General features: G+C 30.9%; 3 protein-coding genes and 1 pseudogene across 4 annotated transcripts; 3 read left to right on the top strand and 1 right to left on the bottom strand.

The window, feature by feature from the left end:
• The first annotated feature begins 999 nt into the window (after window positions 1-999).
• Window positions 1,000-2,556, top strand: LOC107935289 (NAC transcription factor 32). The gene is made up of 3 exons (XM_041078194.1): window positions 1,000-1,295; window positions 1,388-1,683; window positions 1,795-2,556. Exons 1-3 carry the CDS (start codon window positions 1,076-1,078, stop codon window positions 2,377-2,379), a joined length of 1,101 nt encoding a protein of 366 aa, XP_040934128.1. The 5' UTR covers window positions 1,000-1,075; the 3' UTR covers window positions 2,380-2,556.
• A 167-nt stretch (window positions 2,557-2,723) lies between these two features.
• Window positions 2,724-6,915, top strand: LOC121207811 (uncharacterized). Its single transcript, XM_041078195.1, has 11 exons — window positions 2,724-3,057; window positions 3,778-3,821; window positions 4,279-4,359; window positions 4,563-4,670; window positions 4,775-4,866; window positions 5,040-5,114; window positions 5,182-5,251; window positions 5,523-5,624; window positions 5,846-5,954; window positions 6,382-6,444; window positions 6,709-6,915. Exons 1-11 carry the CDS (start codon window positions 2,838-2,840, stop codon window positions 6,810-6,812), a joined length of 1,068 nt encoding a protein of 355 aa, XP_040934129.1. The 5' UTR covers window positions 2,724-2,837; the 3' UTR covers window positions 6,813-6,915.
• An 837-nt stretch (window positions 6,916-7,752) lies between these two features.
• LOC121207809 (CASP-like protein 5B2) lies at window positions 7,753-10,132 on the top strand (annotated as a pseudogene).
• A 5,507-nt stretch (window positions 10,133-15,639) lies between these two features.
• LOC121207808 (mannose-1-phosphate guanylyltransferase 1) lies at window positions 15,640-18,440 on the bottom strand. 2 transcript variants are annotated; one of them, XM_041078193.1, is made up of 5 exons: window positions 18,137-18,440; window positions 17,123-17,255; window positions 16,966-17,028; window positions 16,621-16,860; window positions 15,640-16,528 (listed from the first exon to the last, which is right to left on the bottom strand). In XM_041078193.1, the coding sequence occupies exons 2-5, from the start codon at window positions 17,231-17,233 to the stop codon at window positions 15,857-15,859; spliced, it is 1,086 nt and encodes a 361-aa protein (XP_040934127.1). In that variant the 5' UTR covers window positions 17,234-17,255; window positions 18,137-18,440; the 3' UTR covers window positions 15,640-15,856. The 2 variants fall into 2 exon arrangements, with proteins under 2 accessions (XP_040934127.1, XP_040934126.1); XM_041078192.1 differs by having other exon boundaries at window positions 18,150-18,440.
• Window positions 18,441-18,654: the final 214 nt, after the last annotated feature.

The raw sequence follows: 18,654 nt of genomic DNA, 5'->3' as shown, positions 1-18,654 counted from the left end.
TTTTATAATTACTTTTATTTTTTATATAAAAACTTAAAGTGATAACGTGACACTCTTTTAAAGTAAGTGTCATTAACTTTTAATGGTATTAAAAGTATTAAATTATTTGACGAAATCTATTATTTGGAATCAACATGGAGCAAAAATAAAAACGGACCAAGTTGAAAAGAAAATATCAGACTCAAGGATTAAATATTATTTTATCTCTATATAAATTCATGTACTCTTTATTTATTTTTTATTAAATTTGGTGGTGAGTTCGGTATCGCTATTTTCAAAATCAAACTAAACTATTAAGCTAATTGCTTGCATCAGAAATTACTCGAGGTATCGGTTCGAATCAAATTTTTTATATTTTTAATATTTTTATTGATTTATTAAATTAAATCAGTTAAATTGATTGAACCGGTCCGACCATCTATCCAATTCTAATTCTACGTTACTTTGAAAATTAATATTTCCTAAGTTGTATCGTTTTTGTAATTTGCTAGAATTAAAAAAAAAAGGGGCAGAAAAATAAATTGGTTTAGCAGTTAATTTGCGAGCGTAATTGTTTGGTTTGATTTTTTGCACATTAATATTTATCATTTTATGAAAAATTAATTTTTTAATAATTGCGATAATTCTTAAAATTATTTTGAAAATAAAATAAAATATTAATTTAGTTTTATTGATAATTAATTTTTTAAATTCCAACCTCTGTCATAAAATGAGATTAAGAAGACAAAATCTATCCGAAATCCAATTTCTTATCTAATATTATTTTATAAATTAATATATTTAAAATAATAATTATTTTTTCTCAATTAATTATTAAAAAATTAAGTGCTTCGGTTATTAATAATTAATTAAAAATACAAAATATAAGATTAAGAATACAAAATCTATCTCGACTAAAATTTCTCATCTAATATTATTTTATAAATTGATATATTTAAAATAATTATTTTTTCTCAATTAAATATAAGAAAGTTAATTAATTTGCTGAACTCAACCTGAACTCTTCCCAAGATCAACTAATAAAATATTTACATTTTTCTTTCTGTACCGGAAATCACTCTCTGGGCACAAAGCAATGTCGAATAATGGAATTTTCCAGGATTCAATGTTGAAGAAGCAGAAGGAAGAAGAGGGGGAAGAATACTTCAGGTCATTGCCTCCCGGTTATAGATTCAAACCAAGGGATGAAGAGCTTGTTAATTATTACTTAAGACTAAAAATTTCGGGTCTTTCATTGCCACCCAATAGAATAAGAGAGGTTAATCTCTACAGACATGATCCTGAAACTCTTACAGGTTTTGATTCTTGTTTCTTTATTTTTTCTGAAACTGTAAAACATTGGTTTTCTTTTTAATCTTGTATTATTGATTTTGTTTTGATTAAATAGCCAGGAACAATTACATATCGTCGAATGAAGTCGAAAAAGAATGGTATTTTTTTACGCCGCGAGAACGGAAATATACAAACGGATCAAGGCCGGCGAGGAAAGCCGGTAACGGATACTGGAAAGCGACCGGAGCAGATAAGGCGGTCATTTTGAAAGGAAGGAAGATCGGATGTAAAAAGACTTTAGTCTTTTACGAAGGGAAACCACCGAGAGGGTTTAAAACCAATTGGGCCATGCATGAATATGTATTAAGTGATGCTCCTGTCAGAGTAAGACACGGCAAGGAAGACATGAAGGTATCATCTTTCAAATATGTGAAAATTTGTATCTATTAGTACCTAATTTCGAAAATTTTTTGTTTTGTATCTATTAGTACTTAATTTCGAAAAATTTTTGTTTTCTTTCAGCTGGATAATTGGGTCTTGTGTAGATTATACAAGAACCGAAGGGAAGCAAAGCAAAAACAAATAATCCCAGAAGAAGGGAACGATCTTGCATGTCAAGAGAAAGTTGAACCTCACAAAATGGCTGAACCTGTTAGTGAACCCAATAATATGGTTGTACCACCTGTTTATGATCAACATGAACAGCTTGGAGTCCAACCAGCTAACATGAACATTGGACAAGACACTAATTGGTTTCCTGAACTTGACAATCTAATGCCTGTTTCCAATGATTACGGTAATTATTATATGTTTGATAATAATCCAACACATGGTGGAGGGTTCCAACAGGTTCCAAATTATGATGATTTTGTAACAAATGCTGCTGCTGCGGCCCCTGCTCCATTTTGTTCAACGTTTCCTCTCGATAATCAGTTTCAGTCCATGGGCGATGCTGGTTTTAACTTGCCACCGCCGCAGCTGCAATTTCAGCCACATTGGCCGGCGCTGCCGTCACCACCGCTGCAGTTTTCAGGAGTCAACACTGGTTTTGATTTCTTGGTTGATGAATATCTTTTGGATCCTGAGCTTGGCATGCCACCACCATAGTTTTGTTGAACTGATTGGTTATTTTTAGGGTTTGTATATCCTAACAATAATTGAACTATATTTCATAGGGTTTTTTTTAGTAAGGTTAGATTTAAGTTTGATGATTTTTTTAGTAAGGTCAGGGGATATCAACCCCGAAATTTCAAATAGTTAGAATTATTATTTTGTAATTTTTTAAAATTAAGTGATCAATACTTAAATTTACCTTAAGTATAGATGACTCAAAAATTAAATATCAAAATTTGAGGGACAAAAACCAAAATTAAACCAAAAGTTTACAATTACACTGTCAACATCGTTGCTTTATTTCGTCATTCATCCATTTTCATGGTCAAAAAGTAAACATCAGCAAATACCAAATACAATATCACTACGCAAGTTATTCTTCCACGCTTTTTTCTTAGTCTTCATCTCATTGATTTTTTTTAAATAGAGAGAAAAGGGTGAGAAAATCCACCATGGCTTTAGCAAACATAGCTATCAATCTCGCAAGTGTTGGCTCAAATTTTCCTTCTTCTATTGATAAGCTGAAGAATTCGTCAATTAAAGCTCAAATAAACTTAAGGGTCTCGAGAAATTCATTAGTTAAAACAGTTCAGAGCTCATCTGTGGAATCAGATACTGGAAAATGGGCTAGAAAAAGACGACCCCAGAATGTAGATGGCGACTTCTTTGTAGGTAAATATCCTCTTTTGATAATTTCCCAGAAAATTTCATCTTCATGGGGAGCTTTTTTTCTTTATAATATGCTGTAATCGGTGGGAAATTGTTACTGAATTAGTTCATTGATTGAAGGGTTGTTAACAATTTTTTTTTATGTAGGATGGTATATTCTTAGTTCTTACGGTGGAAAATGAATAGGATATAGGTGTTAAATATATGTTTTTAACTCTTAATGGATACTGGCAGCTATGTTACTCTGACTGTGTGAGTGTTGAATACGGGCAGGGGCGAAGCTAGGAATTTTGTTTAGGGGCCGAAATAAATTTGTAAAATTTGAGAGGGGGAAAGCTGGATATATAGTATTATTTACTTTCTAGAGGGGCCAAACTTTTAATTTTTCCATTTAACTAAAGGCTTAAAATGCTTAATTTAATGTTTTACATATTGGAGGGCCTTATATAGCAATTTCACCATTTGGCCAAGGGGCCAAGGCCCTGCCTCCCCCGGCTACACCTCTGGATACGAGTATGGTTAATCTTTTTTCTATGTTTTTCCATGTATTTGGAGAATCTTTGGAGGTGATATCTCGTATTCTTGTGTCGGACACGGATACTTTAAGAAAAATAATGAATCCGAGCAGCATAGACAGTGAGGATACCTATAGGAAAAAAGTATATTATTTTTTAGTGCCATCTCTGCTAATTTTGGTATATTGGTTTTTAATCTATTTTGCAGATCATACATGCATAGATTGTGATACTTGTCGTTGGATGGCTCCGGTAATCGCTTAACAATCAAGCTTTTTTCCTTTTGGAGTTAACTTTTTGGATTAGATGAATGTCAGTTTACTGCTAGTTGAATATAAGTTTCAATGATCTGATTTACAAGGTATAGAACAAGGTTGTTCATCAACAATTTTAGTTTCTGAATGCATTGAGACTTGAAGAAATGAAAACTATGTTTAACTCTTCGAATTGTTGTTTTTTACTGTGTCCGAGATGTTGGCATATGGCAATATGAATTGAAAATAAAAATGGTTTGATTAGCAATGGTATATATATAAGCTGAGAGTCATGGAAGGCATTGCGCTTGCCATTAAACGGTTTCTTCCTTTCTTTTGCCTAATCACTTTCCATATAATAACAAGATCCGCAGACCACCGGCTGAGAGTTATTAACTATGCTGTATAACAATATTCTTACTTTAATGTTTCTTTATTTCTTGTTTGTTTTTCAGCAAGTCTTCACAAGAGTTGGTGAAATGTCTGTAGTTTATAAACAGCCAACGTCTAGCGAAGATCGATTAAAGGCTCTCCAGGTGCCGCTTTATTGGTTCCTTTCTTGTATATCTATAACGTGATATATCATAATTTCACACATTCATACGCTTGCACACCTTTATGCATTTCTCATTTTTGTTTGTATCAATTATCATACAGCCTGTTTGTTACCGAGATAAGTTAGTTTGATTTCTATTCCAGAAGAAACTGCAATGTTATCATAAACATTTGATATTTTCAGGCCTTGCTTTCCTGTCCAACAAGCTCAATCCGTACCGAAGTACCTCCTCCTGATATCCTAGAAGCTCAAGAGACATTTCCGATTCCAGTAGATGAGAAGAAACTACCTGTAAATCATATCATTAGTGTGTTCTTATTTTGCATTTTTATATTATACATTCTTGGATTAGCATGCCAACCCGATCACTATGTTTATGATATAATTATTTTCAGGGTGTTTATCACTGTGGATATCATTCTGAGAAATCATACGGAGCTGCTTCGTACTTGATCATTCACCCTGGTGGAAATATACTTATAGATAGGTAATATTATAGTACTCATGTCTAACACCTATACCTGACATATTTCCGAGCATGGGTATGGGATATGACCCTCTAAAGACCCTCCAAATGCAGAGAAATGCCTTTTTTTTTCCCCAACTACTATCGCTTCGCATGTTAGGTTGAACTAATTTGTCTAATGTAATTCTCTGCAGCCCCAGATTTACAGAGAAACTTGCAAAGGAGATTGAGACAATGGGTGGAGTACGCTATTTGTTCCTAACCCACAAGTATGTCCATAATTTTAATTTTTATTGTTTATTTTTGAGGTTTCTGATCCATGTTGTTAATGGTCAGGGATGATGTTGCAGATCATGCAAAGTGGGCAACACGGTTTAGCTGTGATCGAATTCTGCACTCAGAAGATGTTAGTTTCATCATCCTTAACCTCTGATATGCACTTTCATCTATTTAAGGATCTTAGCTAGTTCTGCTAGACAGAAGTGATCTTATTCTTGCTTTGGTTCCTTCTATGTTCGTAAATCTTTCACAGTTTGCAAGTTCTAAATTATGAGAGCTCACTTGAGTTTACTAGAAAGCCCATGAATGAAAGTTACTGCATTTTTTATGTCAAACATTAGTCAGACCGTGAGTGCAAATTTTAAAGCTATTATGCTATGTGTACTTCATCTCTGTAGGTAGAAATTTGTACTGCTGATGTTGAGATGAAGCTAGAAGGGAATGGTCCATGGAGCCTCGGAGATGACATTATGCTTGTACATGCTCCCGGCCACACAGAAGTGAGTTCTTAACCAAATGCATTCGACTTCCATATGGCTTTGAGAAACACTTCCATCAATTCTTGGTTGACATTTCAATATTTATGTCTTTTTTTAACATCTGCAAATAGTCACTATATATGAATAAAGTTTTACGAATTCAATTCCGGATATCTCAGTAATTTCTTAAACAGTTTAAGATGAACAAGGCTTATAATAATACATTTTGTAACTTGTTGCAGGGTACTGTTTGCTTGCTTTATAAGCCACTGAAGATTCTATTTACGGGTGACCATCTGATGATGACTGAATCTGGACTCAGCATAGCGGAAATGTACAACAAATACTCTGGTAATACTACGTAAACACGGCTTCCTTTGTACCAAAAAAAATGTTATTGCATGGAAATATTTGGTAAGTTACATTTTCTGGTTTAAATGCCTATGTTACTTGAACTCGAGTGTGTTGGATGCAAGACACTTGATCTTATTCAACTTATACAAGATTTGATCACATAAACTTGTATCATTTGACTTTGAACTAATGCCGGCATTTCATCATACGATTACATCTATGAGTAAAAACAACAACATGAGCCATGAATATGATCTTAGGGAACATGAACATGACAGCATAGGCAGCCACCTTGTCAACAAATCATCATCATCTAGCTGGATATGTTATTTATGGAGCCTGTCTTTCTAACAGTTCACTAGATTCCCCTTTCATCAATTACCATTTTCTTCACTTGCGCTCACTATTTCTTTATTTTTCACAGTTCCTAAACAGGTGGATAGTGTTCAAAAGTTGATACAATTCGATTTCGATTGGATTATACCAGGTTGGTATCAGTTGTCTCGTAAAATTTTCAGACTATTTTGATAGTATTTATCGAAACTTTGCATGCTTTTCAAGAGCAGCCTCCTGCACATGTCGTCCAATCCGAACCATATACTTTTGAAACATTAACATGTTTCCATTGTTCCTTGTAACCACATTTTGCACATGAAAACATAAGTTGGATTCATTGTCTTCATCTTTTTTCATATTTGATTAATGTTCGTAACGGTCAATCTTGAAAGTTTTTGACATCTATATTTTACAGGTCATGGTCGGAGAATCCAGTTCAAAGATGTTCAGGAGAAGAACACCATTCTCGAAGCTTTTGTCCGGGAAAAGTATAAACAGTATTCCTCAAGCTACAAATAAACAAGAACTATAGGTTCCATGAAAATCAAAGTGAATTAAAAAATGAAATCTGTTGTACTTGTAACTTGTTTCTCTATGCAAATAAAAATTTCTAAGCATGCAATCATAGCTATGAAACCATTGGATAAAAATGCCATGGAGACCTCATAACTTGTACCATTTGATTATTATATCAAAGAGTAAATTGGTTAGTTCTGTTAAAAATTCTTTAAAAACTGGCATGATTGACGGAATAATTAAATAGTAACATGTGATATGTCATATGTCCTTCATGTTGACACAGTGGCAAGTCTAGGGAGGCTGGCAGGGCTCTCGGCCTCTTAGAATGGAAATTTTTTTATTTAGGTCCCTTTATAGTTTATAAAATTTTAAATTAATAATGATAAAATTGTATTTTTGACCCTCTAAAAATAATAAAAAATTGATTGAATTTTTTAAAATTATAAAGATAGACTATTAAAATAGTAAAATTATATGTTTATTATCGTAAAAATATATAATTTAATTCTGTCAAAAAAATAATTTCTAGCTTTGTCCTTGTGTTCACATATAAGGATCACAACTGTCCCCATAAATAATAGAATAATACGCTTCAGCACACTTGAACTCAAGTCTTCCTATATTGATAATAATGTCCATGCCAATCGAACTAAAATTCAATCAGCATTCCTCTATAGTACTTTTATAAAAACCATTGTTATTTCTTAAAATATCGGTGTCCATCGTACTTTCAAGCATGCTAATTCGAGACATTCACACTTGAATTTATATATATAAGTATATGTATATATACTTCACATGAAAAGAAAAAGATGAATGCAACTTTACCAATCACCAAACAAAAATAATTAAAAGAAAACAAAAAAAACAGCTTTAATCCATAAAAAAAGGGATAAAGAGAACACAAATGGTCAAGCTGCTGTCACTATCCAACATGAAATCTCAATGTCACTTTCCTAGAAAGAGCATTCGTTATTGCAGTCAATAGATTCCAAAACTTAACCCAAAAATCTGCAAAAAAAAAAAATCTCTTGAATGGGAGTTAAGCTAAAGCTAAAACAACCCCATCATCCCATTTCTTCATTGTTCATGCTTTAGAAACCTTTGACATGTTCATATGGCCTTGTTTGGTAGTCCAGGGAGGTTAAGTGGACTGTTATTAAGAATGGGGCAGTGTTTTTCTGCAGCTGCTTCAATTGGTTTCATGGTTTCTGCTCATGGCTTTTTTAACTCCACTGCTTTCTGGTATTGTTTTCCTTCTATTATCTTGGTTATATCTTCACTTGGATTGATGATTATTTGTATATGATTCTATTGATTAATCCATGTGGCTTGGGTTCGAGTGTGAATGTGAGGCACGCTTCCTGTTCGAGTATATTTCAGAGAGTACTTGAAGAATATATGTCCAGATATGGTAAAAACATCATGAAAATTCTGGTACTTAAAGTTGATTGATTGCATTTTACTATTTAAAAAATGAGTTGATTCAGTTAAAAATTTCATTTATTTTTATCTTTAAAAATTACAATTGCTCTTTGTACCTCATACTGAGATACATATAGATGCCACGTGTAACTATTAGGTGATTCTCTTAACTACACCAGTTTTTAACGGTAAAAATAGATAAACTTTTAACAAAAAAAATGATTAATTTACTCTTTAAAAAAAATATAGAAGACTAATTTATCTATTTTTTAGTAAAAGAAGCAAAATGTAACTCAACTCTTAATATAGAGGTTGCCATAATACTTTTACTATCTAGATATGCATCATGTATGGATATCGAGTACTCCAAGAAAAATGAAAAATCAAGATTACCATATTGCATTTCTTTGTTTTCTTCATTTGAAAGACAAACTCTTATAGATTTTTGGATTTTTGAAATTTTTCTTTTCGTATATTCGTGTTTAATATCTGTATCCCATATATATGCTAACATGAGTATAAAGACATAACCCCTCAAGGCTCTCATGCATGACAATTACACCCGAGTCTGTGTAGCTTAGATACTTGAAATGGCATGTTGTCTGTTTTGTGATTTTTTTTTAATTTTCATTTGGTTGTGCATATCTTTGTTGGTTTCAGCTATTTGATTGCGTCAATGGGGATTCAAGTTTTATGGAGCTTTGGACTTGCATGTCTCGATTTCCATGCTTTGAGGTCAAAGACAAACCTACACAATCCTGTCTTAGTAAAGCTTGTTTGTTGTTGGTGATTGGGTAATAATTTGAACTTTCTTTTCTAAAATTTACTTTGTGTGCTGTTGGATGAGTTTCTGATATTGGTACGTGTTAAATACGAAATTTTTCATATCTCCATACTCATGTCAAGATATACAATAAGCATGGATGCCATTCATACATACATACATAAAGATTTATGTTGATAATCTAAATGGTTAAAGATAATGTCATGATGATGATGATGATTATGATGAAAACTGCAGAATGATCATATTGCCATGTAATCTTTAGAAGTTCATACCACCAAACTCATGTCCAAACTCCAAATATGCAACAAACATGGATGTCATTCATACATACATACATACATACATATTCATGCTGATAATCTAATTGGTTAATGATAATGTCATGATGCTGCTGCTGATGAAAACTACAGAATGATTGTATTGCCATGTAATATTTAGAAGGTCATATCACCATATCATGTCCAAATATGCAACAAACATGGATGTCATACATACATACATAAAGATTCATGTATCATGATGATGATGATGAAAATTGCATAATGAGCGAATTGCCATGTAATCTTTAGAAGGTCATATCACCATACTAATGTTCAAATCTGCAAACGAACATGAATGCAGGACATACATACATATTCATGCTGATAATCTAACTGGTTAATGACAATGATGATGATGAAAAGTGCAGGTAACAGCCATATTATCACTTGCAGCAGCATGTTCATCTGCAGGTGTAACAGTTCTTTATTCAAGAGACTTAGGTTACTGCAAATCACCACAAATACCATGCTCCCATTTCAAAGCTTCCATTTTATTTGCCTTCATCTCATGGTTCCTCCTTGCCATATCTTCCCATGTCACATTTTGGCTTTTGGCTGCTGTATAAATCCATCCCATTTATGTTACAATTCCCCTTTTTCCATTGAAAATAGTTTCAATTTTCTTGGAAACTTGTCATAGTTGGTAATCTTTTGTCAGTTTCATAGATTTTTTCCTTTTCTTTTTGTGCAAGCATACATATTGTATGTTCATTGAATTTCAACAACTTATTCTTTCCATCAACCATTTAAAAAGGTTAAAATATAGTTTAAGTCCTCTATTCTTCATATATTTGAAATTTAGTCCTATTTTTATTTCAAGGAATTTAGTTCATCTACTTTCCAGGTTTAAATATACAAGTCTGATTATTAACACAATTAAAATTATTTTTTCAATAAATTTAAAAGAAAAGTTTTAACAATACTAATAAGTGTACTAAATTCCAAATTTACAAAAGAAAATATATATACGAGATCAGTTAATTCAAGTTTTAAAATTCTTCAATCACAGTTTTTAAGTACGAGTTAGTTTTGGGTTTTGGCTATTTAGAGTTCGGATCATTCGAGTTTTTCAGTTAGATCATTTTGGATTATTTCTTGAAGTCATTTCGAATTTAAATTATTTAAAAGTATAATGCATTCTAGATTTGAATTGTATCTAGTACAGATCATTTTCAAATTCGAATTGAACAAATTAAAAATATTGACTTTTTATTATCAAGAGTTGTTGATTAAAAGACTTAATCATAGTTGGATTAATTCATTAATCATACATAAAAATATCGTAAACAAATTTAAAATTCGAATTTTAATATCATATTTCCAAATCTCTTACATAAAATTAAATAAATTGGGTTATTTATTTAGCATCAAAAATATGAAAAAAGAAAAAAAGAAAAAAAAAAGAGTCTGTAACCCAACCATGATGGAAACAACTCAGCTAAACGGAATTACAGCTATGCTGTCACATGAAATTTAGCAATTTTCCATTACCAACAAGAAAAAAAAATTATTTTTTTAAAAAAGTATATTTTTTTTCTTTTTGGAAACAACAATTTCAACAAAGTCAGTATCTTGATAATTTTATGTTCCCATGTTGTGGCCCTATAATATTATAGTGATGATAATGACTTTAGAATATGCTACTTTATTATATGTGGGAAAGTGAAATTTATTTAATTTTATATTATGATTGTTCAATCTCAATAATTAAGGACCATGGGTTTCCAATTGGTACCTTTTTTCCACATTAAAAAAAGTAAAATTTATTATTAGTCCTTATACTATGTGTAAATTATTAATTTAGTCTTTATATTTTAATTTGATTAAATTTAATTCACACACACAATGGCGGAGTGTAGTAGAGGCCTAGAGGGGCCATAGCCATCCAAGGTTTAAGATTTTTGCAATTTCCCCCTTTGTGTATATACTATGGCCCTCTCAAAAATATAAGTAGCCCCCTCCGATATTTTTATGGTATTAAAAATAATATTAAAAATAAAGCAATAGGAAGCAATATGTTTAAATCGATTGTTATGTTAGAATATTACTTCTTTTGAATTGATTGTTAATATGTTTAAATCAACTGTTACATAGCACGTCTAACTTTAGCTTGGCCGCTCAAGACTAACATCTTGGCTCCGCCGCTACACACACATTTTCAAATTGATCAATTTTAGTCCCAGTATTTCTTGAATTTTAAATTTTCAGTCTTGACTCAAATAGTAAGAGTTAAACCGGTTGGTTAAATTTTATTATTAATCTTGTACTATACGTAAAGTTGTAGATTTAATCTGTGAACTTCAATTGAATCATTATTAAATTCTTCTATTAAATCCAGTTCCATTACAATTTTATAAAAGAATATTAATGATGTTACTAAATTAGACCTAAATTTTAAATTTTCAAAAATAGAAAAAATAAATTTCAAATATAAAAAAATACAAGGACTTAAATCAAAATTTAACCTATTTTATACTATGATAGTTGAATCTCAATAATTAAGGACCATTAGTTTAAAATTATTTTATTTCTCAAGGTATCTACTAGAGCAAGCCCAGTAACTAACCTTTCGAATTATGTAAGTCCATTAAAAGATAGATGTTAGCCACGAATTTTAAAGCTATTTCATACCTACAACAAACATCGAATATTTAAGGTCTATTTTGATATATAATGAATAACATCTTTAAAAGTGATAAAGGATATGGTGGATATTTTTTATTCCACTTAATCTGGAATAAATAAATAATAAATTTTTTTTTATAAATGTGATTAATATGATTAATTTGAATAAAAATAATATATGCTGACGTAATTTACTTAATTATTCTTCTATCTTTCGTCATAAAAATCTAAAATTGGATTCGAATTTTATGCTTGAAAATTATATTTTCCTTTTTTTTTTCTAAGAAGGTAGGTCTACCTACTACAATTTTTAATAATTAATTTTCAACATCACTTAATGAAAAGAAAATTGAAATAAACATATGTATGCCCCATAATATGTCAAATCCAATTCTTCACATGGTAGGACTCACTATATTTCATCCAACTTTTTTTCCCGGCACTCTAATTCTATAAAAAAATATTTTAATTTTAGTGCTTCATTTAATTTTTTTTATCTTTTTTTACTCTTAAATTTATATTGATTATCAAATCACCCCAAATGGATAAAAATGTTAATGTATAACTTTACTAACATAACATTTACATCACAGTTAGGGCGAAGCCAGAAAATTTTTTTAAGGGAATGAAATTAAATTTTAATTTTTACGATAGTAACAATGTAATTTTACTATTTGAATAGCCTATATTTTTATAATTTTTAAAGAATTAAATCAAAATTTTATCAATTTTAAGGGGGTCAAAGTACAATTTTACCTTTACTAATTTAAAATTTTTAAATGGACTAAATGAATATTTTTCCATTTTAGGGCATCAGCCACTAAATATGCCACTAGTCATAATCAAAATGTATAACACATTAGCAATTATCAAATTTTTAAAAAATAAAAAAATATTTTTATAATTTTTATACTTTTTAATCATCTCTAATTTTTAAAATATATTTCATATTTTTTAATTTTAAAAAATTAAAAAAATAATTAATTGTTAACATAACATAATCATCAACTGCTACATATAGTCACGTCAGTTAAGTTAACCGACATTAACTTTTCCTTTCATTTTGGGATAATTTGACAAATTGAAAAGTTAAAAGAGACAAAAAAAAAAGGTTAAATAGAAGGCTAAAATGAATTTTTTTATAAAGTTGGAGGGCCAAATAAATATTATATTTTTTATTGAATATATATATAAGAAATGACTTGTTGAGAATATACTAAATAAATGACAATTAAAGGATTGCCTTATCAAGTCTTTAGAAGATTTTGATAACTAAAAAGCTATAGTCCTCATATATAATAAACAAACCCAATTTTCCACTATACATTTATTTATTTATTTTTAATTGGCTTTATTCTAATTGCAATTTGGAACCAAGGAAAATTGCATTTTACCAAATTAAATTGGGGAAATTTTTTTAAAGCCTCCATTGGATTTTGGCATACATAATTTTATAGAATCAAAATCAGGTAAGAAACTTAGTTTGGAATATCCAAAACCTAAATAGAATCTTAAAAAAAAATATATTTTTTATTTTTTATAAAAAAATATAAATTATTGAAATTGAAGCACATTCAACCTCACACATTTAATACCCATCTCTTTCCCTTAATTAAGGTGTAATTTTGCTCCCAATCTTTATACTCTTTAAAATTTAATTATTAATTTTAGGATTTTTTTTCTAGAAATATTATTTTTAGGATTTGAATATTAAAATTTAACTAATGCTCATTAATAATATTATCAATTGAATTTTGATTTTTAAATTAGACAAATAAAAGGATTAAATTTCAAGATTTAAAAACATAAGGGATAAATTTCAAAAGTTAAAAAAGGACAGATAGTGAGTGCAAATTAAACCCTTATTTAACCATTAAAATTTTATTTTAAAACCAGTGAGTGAAAAAAAATATTTTACACATAAAATTTTATTTTTTAAAGAAATTGAAAATATAAACAAATGTTAGACTTTTTATTACTTTAATTAAAATGTTTGAATTTTTAGGTGAATAGATAGTTATTTCAAACTAATGTACAAGTTTCTTTAAAATTTTAAAAATATTTAATTATCTTTTTTAAAATTTAAAATTTCATTTACGTCATTCACTACGTGCAACTAAATTTAGGCCCACACAATTAATTAACAGTATAACTGATAATAATTATGATGATAATAATCAATTAGGATCGAGTTCAAATGTGATAATGCATTTCTAGTGGAATTATTATTGGCCGGTGGATTTGTCAATAACACAATGGTGTAGTTACATTTGATTCATGGCATCCTTGATTATGAATGAAAGGTACGCATTTGCCATGTTCCTAGATTCCAAAACACGGTTGCTGATCGTATGACAAGGCTTGTAATATTTAATCCTTCAAATTTAGTCATTTTTTAAGAACTTTCAATTTCAGTCCAAGGGCTTTTATTACCTGATAAAAGGAACTGTTCTTTTCTAAAAAAAAAAGGTCGAATTTAAATTTTAGAGATGATATTATTAAAAGAAAAAATCATAAATTTTAAATATAAAAATAAATTCAATATTAAATATAAAAATAATAATAAATAATAATAACAACCACTTTAATTTTGAAACATTATCTACAACTAGTGATAATTGTCCTCAGTAATTTAGGGGCCACAAAATTTAACTTTGAATTTGGGTCCGTATGAATATGTACCCTTTAGTACCTGTCAACTTTAATTTTTTTTTTTTGTTGCCTAAACCCATTGAATTCTTATCATTGACTCGGTGGGATTATAAATATGTTGTTTACTTTAATATTGTTACCATTTTGCCCACATTTTTTTTTATAGTAAAGAAAAATGGTAAAATGCAAATAATGCTCTTTCTTTTGTCGTTTTAGCCCCTCCAAGATTGGGGAAAAAGAATTCTTATCCTATGCTGCCGACAGAATAGGTGCATTTTAGACTTATCGCTCGGATGAATCAGATTGGTTTTGGATGAAATTGGGTCACGGATTATTTTGGTTTGAGAATTAAGCTTTTCAAATTAAGTCATTTCATATTATATAATCGGATATTTTTATATTCAAGATGTTGTGGTTTAGGTCTTCGGATTTGAATTAGTTCGAAATTAGATTGGTTTTTTTCGGATTTCTAAAGTACGTATATAAAGTTAAAAAATGTCATAAGTTTTTATACTCCTTGAAAGTTTGGACTTTTGCTGATTTACTTTTATTTTTAAGAATTTAGTTATTTTATTTTCAGATTTTAAAGTTTAGACTCAATTGTTAATATAGTAAATTTTGTTGTTAAATTCAAGTAAATTATACGTCATTTTTTAATTATATGATTACCATGTGAGTACTTTTTTATGTCAAAATATTACATCAATAAATTTAACAAATAAAAAAACAATATTAATAGTTGAATTTTAATTTTAAAATCTAAAGAGTAAAGAGACTAAATTCTTAAAAATAAAAATGTAAGTATTAAATTCCAAACTTTTAATAAGTACTAGAACTTATAGCATATTTTAAGCTGCATATAAATATAATCAAGTCCACAAAGTGTAGATCCTTTCCAAATTTATTTTAGTATAGGTTCGGATATATTTCAATTATCAACCAAGATGACCAAAAAATAGTGAAATAACAATAAAATATACAAAAATAAACAAATTATTGCTAAAGAAAAAATCCCGGATAAAACCAACAGATGTAATGTTTATTTGTAATATACACATTAAAGTTACACATTTCACACCAATGATTAACTTAAGCAATTGACAAACAGAAAATGACCCTTGAGACTTAGCAGAAAACTGGGATTCAATACTTCTTGTTGGAGTGAAAAAGAAGGAATTAATAAAAAAAAGAACAAATACATTCCTTAATTTTACCTATAAAATGAAAAGACATCATCACATGACGATTTCCGGCTTCAAGATGCTCGATTTGATCTCTTTGTGAGGCAAAACCACGCCGCCGTTGCTGTAAATTTCGTCACATACGTGAACGTCTTCTCCAAGGATGGTCATGTTTTCTACTCTAGCCCATTGACCAACTGTGGAATGCCATCCGATGATACTGCTGGATATGCATGCGTGTTTCTTGATGCGCACTCCACGCATCACCGTGCAACGAGAGAGTCTGACCCCAGACTCGACAACGCAGCCTGGACCGATTGCCACATCTGGTCCGATCAAACATCCTTCTCCGATTTTGGCAGTCTCATGAACCAAAACGTTTCCTACAACGTTTGGACCAGTGGCCAACTTAGGTGAAGCTTTCTTTCGAAGGGAGTCTAGATAGAGTCTTAGTCCGGTAATATAGTCCCTTGGTTGACCGATGTCCATCCAAAACCCTGGTAGGACCATTGCATACAGCTTCTTCTCGGCTGCAATCTTCGGGAAGACCTCTTTTTCAATCGAGGTTGGTCTCAGTTCGATTCTATCAAGAACAGAAGGGTTCAGCAGATAAATCCCAGCATTGATTTTGTTTCCAACGAACAATTTAGGTTTTTCCACGAATTTGTCCACTTGTCCTGTTGATTCTTCCATCACCACCACACCATATTTCGATGGTTCATCCACCTATATAGTTTCAACTCGACTATTACAATCTCTCCATAGAAAATAACTCAAAACTGAAAACAAAGAAAATCTTAAAAGAGCCGAATTGTTACCTTGGTTACCATTATGGAAGCTTCTCCACCATGAGCTTTGTGGAATTCAATCATTTCTTTGAATGGATACTCACTGATAACATCACTGTTAAGGACAAAAAACGGCTCACCGGACTCGTCAACGAGTTTGTCCCTAGCCAAAGCAAGAGGACCAGCAGTGCCAAGCGGCTCAGTCTCTTGAGAACACGTGATCGTGATCCCAAGTTTAGTTTCGAATTCCTTCAAGAAGTTCAACATCACCTACAAAAAATCAAGTTGCCCACCAGTCAGTCTATGAACACTTATAGCCACTAAAACTTTCAGATCATTGCATCAAATTTTACACATTAAAAACCTCTCATGTACCTCAGGTTGGTAGTTAATAGCCAATACAACTTCACTTACACCAACAGCCTTGAGAGCCTCAATCTACAAAAAAAATCCAAATATATACTATCTTAAGAAAACAACAATCATAAACCCAAAAAAAACTGCTTCCAACAATCATAAACCAGAAAAATACCTGATGCAGGATCATGGGTTTATTAGCAAATTCGACAAGTGGCTTCGGAACACTGAGAGTCAATGGCCTCAATCGAGTTCCAAATCCTCCAACAAGAATAAGTGCCTTCATTCTGATACAGTTTCTGATTTACCTGCAAATAATATAATCAGTAACTTAAGCAATCCAATTCAGATCCCAAATAAAACCCCAAAAACTCTCCTACTTGTACATAACAAGGAAACCAAACACTAAAACACACGCCATAAGCATTGATGCGATAGTCAACCATCTGATTTTTTTCCCTTTATTTCCTTCCTACCAAATACATTGATTGGAATGACTTTAAAATAAAATCCAGCCATAGAGTAAACCCTGCTTCAAGTAATGGAACATGGTTTAAGCTACTTTATTTTAATAATTTTCAAGGGAAAAGAAATAGTGTTTTTTTTTTTTCAATTAAAAGAAGACCATTCAAATGTCCATAGAAATTGCCTTTCTCGCTTCCACCGAGCCATGAAAAACAGGAGATCACCACAAAATCACGCGTAGAAGGTTAAAATAAAAGGAAGCATTTGAGTTTGACAATTCCAAGTAAGAAATCAAAACTTAGCCAGAAAATATAAGCCGAGTCAGTCTTGATCTAGCGACACGCAAATTCTTGACTTTTTACAAAGCATTTAACAACATATCAAAAAAGAAACGAAAAACTTCAGTAAAATTCTTAAGTTGGATTCTGTGGCTAAACAAGAACAAGATTAAGTAAATTAAGTTAAATTCCCTGTTGTTTTTTTCTCAAATTTAACCATGCAAAACCTCAGATCTAACAAAAATACAACACTGCAAATCAAAAACAACTTTAAAATTCTCCACAAAAACGCAATTAAAGCAACGAAATCGAACAAAAATAAAATAAAAAACGCCGAACAGGAAATCACATTGTCAACTCCACTGAAACATTCAAAGCTAGACTAATATAAACCTTGAGAAAACGACTCCATACAGAGCTCGAAAACACCATAATTCATTGATTACCTTAAAGTCTTACCAGATCCAAGCACGAACTGAGTTCCAAAAACTCGAGACCGATTCGAGACAACAAAAAAGGCGGGGAACCGAGTCAACAAGGACGAGTTGTAATTTTTCAGTTTTTTTTTTCTTTTGGCGTCGGAAGCTGAGGTGGCAGCTTAGAGAGGAAAAAAAATTGGGGCATCGTCTATGGGGAAGGAGAGCGGTATTTATATTAACAAAGGCGAGAATGTGATGAAGATAACTAACGTGAAGCTTTCTTTCTCTTTTTTTTTTTTTTTTGGCGGATTTGAATTAATTTATTAAATTCAATTTTTTATTGAAAATAAAGGTTTTTAGTGACGGGCTGTAAATTGTAATGGATGTTTCGAGGTGGTTTCGGGTTTTGGATGGGTTACGGGTCGGGGATAAAAATGTACGGTTCGGATTTTAGTTGGAGCGAAGGTGTGTGGTTATCTAATGATGGAAAATGGTAAATGATGATTGGCTTTCATTGTAGTAAGTGTCACAGTCAGTGAATCTTT

Source organism: Gossypium hirsutum, chromosome A10 (assembly GCF_007990345.1).
Source record: "Gossypium hirsutum isolate 1008001.06 chromosome A10, Gossypium_hirsutum_v2.1, whole genome shotgun sequence".
NCBI lineage: Eukaryota > Viridiplantae > Streptophyta > Magnoliopsida > Malvales > Malvaceae > Gossypium > Gossypium hirsutum.
Note: the sequence above shows the minus strand (reverse complement) of the source record. Positions and strands in the feature narration are given on the sequence as shown.

Bases quoted from the DNA above. Each gene is read 5' to 3' on its own strand.
- LOC107935289 (XM_041078194.1), top strand. From the start codon at position 1,076: ATGTCGAATAATGGAATTTTCCAGGATTCAATGTTGAAGAAGCAGAAG. The intron at 1,296-1,387 runs GTTTTGATTCTT...TTGATTAAATAG, and splicing joins TGATCCTGAAACTCTTACAG to CCAGGAACAATTACATATCG. The intron at 1,684-1,794 runs GTATCATCTTTC...GTTTTCTTTCAG, and splicing joins ACGGCAAGGAAGACATGAAG to CTGGATAATTGGGTCTTGTG.
- LOC121207811 (XM_041078195.1), top strand. From the start codon at position 2,838: ATGGCTTTAGCAAACATAGCTATCAATCTCGCAAGTGTTGGCTCAAAT. The intron at 4,671-4,774 runs GTAAATCATATC...AATTATTTTCAG, and splicing joins TAGATGAGAAGAAACTACCT to GGTGTTTATCACTGTGGATA. The intron at 5,625-5,845 runs GTGAGTTCTTAA...AACTTGTTGCAG, and splicing joins ATGCTCCCGGCCACACAGAA to GGTACTGTTTGCTTGCTTTA.
- LOC121207808 (XM_041078193.1), bottom strand. From the start codon at position 17,233: ATGAAGGCACTTATTCTTGTTGGAGGATTTGGAACTCGATTGAGGCCA. The intron at 17,029-17,122 runs GTATTTTTCTGG...TTTTTTTTGTAG, and splicing joins AACCCATGATCCTGCATCAG to ATTGAGGCTCTCAAGGCTGT. The intron at 16,861-16,965 runs GTACATGAGAGG...GATTTTTTGTAG, and splicing joins CTATTAACTACCAACCTGAG to GTGATGTTGAACTTCTTGAA.